The 5,905-nt window shown below is 46.0% G+C and overlaps 1 protein-coding gene across 1 annotated transcript; it reads right to left on the bottom strand.

Moving 5' to 3' along the window:
• Positions 1–470: 470 nt before the first annotated feature.
• c4h8orf74 (chromosome 4 C8orf74 homolog) lies at positions 471–5,549 on the bottom strand. The gene is made up of 5 exons (XM_060048851.1): positions 5,032–5,549; positions 4,150–4,348; positions 3,180–3,403; positions 1,132–1,284; positions 471–912 (listed from the first exon to the last, which is right to left on the bottom strand). Exons 1-5 carry the CDS (start codon positions 5,080–5,082, stop codon positions 709–711), a joined length of 831 nt encoding a protein of 276 aa, XP_059904834.1. The 5' UTR covers positions 5,083–5,549; the 3' UTR covers positions 471–708.
• Between the last annotated feature and the right edge of the window lie 356 nt (positions 5,550–5,905).

Genomic DNA, 5,905 nt, shown 5'->3' with positions numbered 1-5,905 from the left:
GAAGAGATTTAAAAGGTGCTATGCATGATAATCATAAATCCCTTCTCATTACTGGCCTCTTAGGCCAGTTTGTGTACGGCAGCATACTCAAATCATGCATGCATAGCACATAGAGTGGGTGAGTAATAATCATAAAAACGGAAGAACAGGCTTTTGGCCATTATCTGAGCTTATATGTCACTTTGTTTAAATGTAATATCAGTCTGCTTACTGGCTGTTTTACTCCACTGAGAGAGAGAGGATAAAGGTCTAATTTCCGAAAGGATTTGGCTGTTTGCTAAGACACCAGGATAACTGTTATTGTATACTTCAAGATGTAAACCAGCCATGATGTTTCTGTTCAACTCGCCTCCTCTCTCCTCTGAATTGGGGAGGTTGGTGAGCCGTTCCTTCCATACATCCATACAGTCCCTATGGTGTTGAGCAGCTGGCACAGCTGGATCTGGGTTTGGCCCGCAGAAATCGGCGCATACAAAATGTTTAAAATAAATATGTGAGGCAACTTATGAGGGCTTTCAACAAACGGAATTCTTGGAAAATTAAAGATGCATGCCATAGATATAACAAAAACGATAGTCCTCTCCTGTTAGGAATCTTGGACAGTATTTACAAGTAGGCCTGGTTGTTTTATGTAGACCTAGGGTTAACCCTAGCTCAAACATACCATAAGCTCATAAGATTCCTGTGTGCTCCATACAGCTCCATGCATCACTTCCTCCTCCCCTTCCTGACCTGAGCTGGTCGTGTAGGCTTGGCGATGGCCTGGGGAGTCAGAGCTGGGCTGCTGCTCCCCCTAGTGGACAAGACTGTGCTCTGCAGTTTGAGCTCCAGGAGTTTTGCGACCAGAGTGGCTTCTTGACGCAGGCTGGTGGCTACCTGCTCCGCCATAGAACGGACCAACTCCTGTACACCCTGTCGTAGGGGGAAATATAGGTGTATGTCTGGTTATCGGGTTGGTTCGCCGATTGCCCCATATTAGATCAACGGTTGGGATTGGCCTTCCCCCTGGAGGGGGGCCAGACTTCTATGCAAGAGCAAATAAAACATGGTACATGTATATGATCTAGAGTAACGTCTGATCAGCCTTCTGCTAATCTGCATATAAATGTTGAGCTTTGTCTCTCTGCTGACCTCAGCGTCTAGCAGTGCGGCCGTGTTGACCTCCGTCCTCCTGCTGACCCTTGGGGCCGTGCGTAGAGCCTGGAGTTGGTGCTCAGTGCACCCCAGGGCGGCGGTGAGCTCTGCCTGTCGTCTCTGGAGTTCCACCTCCTCCAGGGTCAGGCCCTACAGGTCATAGAGAGGCCCCAGCAGACACTATGGATCAACTCAAATTTTCATTTTTCTAATGAACATAATAACCCTTGAAATTATAGGGGTAGCTAAGTGGGGTTGCGTACCTACAGAACAGTGCATTCAGGGAAACTGATATACGAACAGACAGATTTGTAATATCTACTACTAACTGATGATGTAACGGGCAGCTGTCCATGGGTAAAACAATGTGTGACTTAGGGCGCACTCACACTAGAAAAAAGTTGAGTTTTTGATTAAAAAGAAATCCCATGTTTGTTCACTGGAAAAGGCGGGGCTGCGCACGGAGTCTAGACATCTTTAGAATATTTTGCACACAAACAATTTTTTTATAAATGAAGACACCTGCAGGCAAGAATAAGTCCATGTCTAAAGGTAGGCTACAAACGCGATTAACTATTTACAAGTGCAAAAACACCAACATATTCTTTAGTTTGCTGACCACTTGTTTTTTATCCAGACAAAAAACTAGTAAGGACATTTCCTCTGCTTCTCTCTCGTAGATCGCACCATCTTTCAACTTCTTTGTTTAAAACGACTGCATCACCTTCTCTCACATGATCAGGAGCTCGCGGTTAACTTCAGTTAGAAGTTAACCGCTCATGATCGCTGCGTTGTCTCTGTGGAGACAGCGCAGCAACACCACTACCCAAGCCCCGCGGAGCCGTCGCATTTACGACAGAATTAAACCCAATAAACCACCAATATGTGCAGGGTTCGGGAGGGTAAATTGGGGTTCTAGCTCAAGCAGGCAATTTACCTCGGGGAGTGTAAACGAGCGGGCCGTGCCGCGAAAAAGGCATGCATAAAACGGCATTTGGCATTGTAAAAACGCTCTGTGAGAGAGGGCTGTATCTGAGTAGAACGGCTCCAAATAAGCAACAAAGTCAGTAAAGTGTCAACCCTGTTCTCTGTGTTGTTCTACTAAGCAGTGGAGGCTTGGTGGTCACGTATTACGACATGATGATGCATGTAAAAGAGGCAACCGTACTCATGGTGTGTTGCTGAATCCTCGAACGCCAGACTTCCGAGTCGAAAGTCGAAGATCTCCCAGCTTTCTTAAGGCTTTTTTTATTTTTTTGGTATTTGGACCACGTAGGTTATTTTAATGACGATTTTAAATGCTCTTACACACTTGATCACATTGCTACTTTAATCCGGTCATCAATTTATACATTGCATGTTCTTGCTGTGCGTGCCATACAATGTAAATTTGTGTCGTTTGTTTTCGGGCTGGTTTGCTAAAGAGGCTAATGTAGCTAACAATAAACAACGACTAGCCAATTTCATGACACAATCACAAAGACGAACAGGAACGCTATGAATGCTCCGAGACCGGAAGTGACGCCAAACGTGCTACTCGGAATGCTGGCGTCCGAGGATTCAGGAAGACACCATCAGACCCAGTTGAGATTGCCTGGTGTGAGCACAGGCCATCGCACAGCAGGGGGGGGGGGGGGGGGGGGGTCAATCGCAATGCTTGAGCAAGGAACAGTTGTGAAATGGACTTTGGCCCGGTACAGATGGCCCCCCCGCTTTAACGACGGCTTATGAGTCACCTCAGCGAGTTGTTGACACGATAGGCTCTGATGAGGAACTCGGGGGGGTGCCACAGGATTTGTGTCCACGCAAGACCAGAAAAACCTATTATTAGGACCACCCACCCAGGAGACATACTGTATGCAGGCTGATTTGTAGACATCCCAACGACTGAGCTATATCCATTAGTTTGATTAAATGTACTTCACTCTGAACCACCTGGCGGCCATATATGGGTAATTGGGCAGGGAAACCAACTAGATAGATTGGAAACCATGGGTAAAATCTTTGAGAAAGGGGCGCCCCTGGTGGGCTGTATGGGTAGTTACCTGGGTGAAAGGCAGTGGCCTTGGGGGCACCTGCACCTCTAAATGAGCCCGCTCGGTGGAAACGTTGGTGGCATGGTCAACTACTGCTGCGAGTAGCCGGTGGCTCCCAACGCAGGCGTCGGTGAGGTACCAGCTCAGCTGACTCCCATGGAGCAGTGATAGGTTGGGCAGCCGTTGGGTTTGAGCCTCATCCAGAAGGGCCAGTAGCGCAGGAATGTCCAAACCTTGGGTGCAGATGAAGACGGTACAGGTTGAGAGTATTACTCTCAAAAAAAAAGAAAGAAAGTAAAATCCTAAATAAATGTAAAATGACCGATGTATCCTAGGCTAATCAAAACATACATGAGAAACACGGCAACAGTTTCAAACACAACAACGTCCTAACTAATAATCACAATTTCTCAATTAATTACTATTAAAAAAAACATCGCTATTGTTAACATTCCCAGGCTTCTTTACTTCCGAAATGGAGGCAATGCGATCTGACGTCACGATGTACAAGCCACGCCCACAGTTCCACATCAAATAAAAAACACGAATATGAAGAAGCAACTGTTGTATATATTATATTATACAACGGGGGGCCTAAATCCAGCGATCTGATTGGTTCCTAACTGTTGTATAATGAGGGTATACATAACTGCTATGACGCCCAATCATTTTGTGAAAGTATCACTCCGCGCCTTGAAGTGGAAACCGTTACAACCGTTCTCTCGGAGGGACGCTGAAGTGTGTTGCATAGCGACCGTCATGCATTTTGAAGGCAGCCAGGAGGGACTAATTTTTTGTATTCTTTAATAAAACGGCTACTTTGAATTTCTTGAAGGGGGTCGCCGGCCCTCCGCTGCGCGTCGGGGCCGGACAACGCCCCTTAACAGTGGTATAATGAGCACATACCACAGCCTGTCGTGATCTATTGCTTAAATATATCTATATATATTATATATACAATAAAGATTTTTCCTCTAACCATTGAGTCGCGGAAATACGTCTTTAGCCATCGTCGCTGCTCGGATCACGTCCCTCCACGGGAAGCCCCGAGTTACCGTGAACAGCGCCATGTCGAACACGAAGTGCTGGTGGAACTGTCGCAGTACGGAGGGCCACCGCTTGTCACCGAACTCGGGCCACGTGAAGTGACCCGCGAGCCGCGGCACAGCCTCGCACCTCTGACGAAGAGCATAACAGATGGTTAAAGATCCCATACACAGTATATTTTTTTGGGTTAATAATTGCATTTGGGTTTACTACTAGAATAGGGTTAAAAATACCCCTTATTATCATCACACTGTTAATTTCTTAGAAAAAAGCAGTCTGTTTTGTATCATGTCGCTTTAAGGCCCCCCTCCCGAGTTGGCCAGTCTGCTGTGATTGGTCAGCACGCCAACTCTGTTGTGATTGGTCAAATGCTTTGCCCCCCCCCCCCCCCCCCCCCCCCGAAGTTATGGTGTGATCCAGATGCCTTGGACACCAGCCTTCCGAGTTGCACGGAACGTGACGTTATTTCCGGTCTCGGAGCACTTATAGCGTTCCCTTTAATCTTTGTGATTGTGTTATGTGAAATGCCGCAAGAAAGCTGGGAGATTTCCCCACCTGCAACTCGGAAGGCTGGTGTCCGAGGCATCTGGATCATACCATAAAGCAAAGGAAAAAATCGAAATGCATGATATCACCCTTTTAATCTTTTTAAACTGACGGGTCAACTTGACACAAGGGGAGAAGTTGACGCTACTGCTTCGGTTTGTTGTGTTTTATTTGATCACTTGTCAGGTTATTTTTCTTTTGAGGAACAAAAATTTGTTATATTCCTTTGTGAATCAAAGTCAGCCATGATGGAACTCATTGGGCCTACCTGAAGTTTTGATATCTTCTTCATTTCGGTCTCGGTCAAGGTTGCCATCATCCCCTGAGTTTAGTGCGCGGTTTTGAACAGTGTTCAGTTGCCATGGGAAACGGACTCACAAGCGCGTCGGGTTGGTGACGTCAGCGGGTCGGGTTGATGACGTCAGCGCGTCGGTTGAGGCAGGTAGTGGGATGAGAGGATGATGGAATTCACGGCGTCATGCTGCTATTTACTTATTTATTTCTTCTAAGTTCACTTTTATTTAGTATTTATTATCAGGCAGTTGAAAATGTGACAATGTCTGTCCTAATTAAGAACATCTTTGATATACACTTCTTATTCCGTGGAGTTTTGCGAGGTTGCTTCCCATAATGACTCGTAATAAATATAACTAATAATTAAATATAATTAATAAGTAGGTAGGCTCAGCGTTAAGTATCGCAGGTGATCTCAGTCTACTACAACATCTCTGCCCAACCGAACAGCCTTCTAACATCACATGCTGGAGCTTATAAGCTATCTATGTCTGAATGATGAGCTATATCGGTTCAACAATAGCCCACGACCATCCTACAGTCCAACGTGTAGACTACATGTTCGATATAGGCACTAGGCTAATGACGAGACACACAGGGCTTAGGTTATATAAACCTCTTAATCCCAGTCCTACTGGTCATATCCTCTCATCCGCGCGCTCCTCCGGCGGTCATAGTTGATCGTAAACGCGTGTACGCGCTGTTCATATTACCTATAGCCTAACAATGTCTACAGTTGTCTCGGATCACAGTGAGCCTACTTTGGATCTTGTTTTGGATGCACATTGTTCATTGCACGATCGGTCAGTTTGATTTGACTTTATTTTAGAGGGATGCGTTCATGCAGG

This window comes from Gadus macrocephalus, chromosome 4 (assembly GCF_031168955.1).
Source record: "Gadus macrocephalus chromosome 4, ASM3116895v1".
Lineage (NCBI taxonomy): Eukaryota > Metazoa > Chordata > Actinopteri > Gadiformes > Gadidae > Gadus > Gadus macrocephalus.
This window is presented reverse-complemented; position numbering and strand designations above follow the sequence as displayed.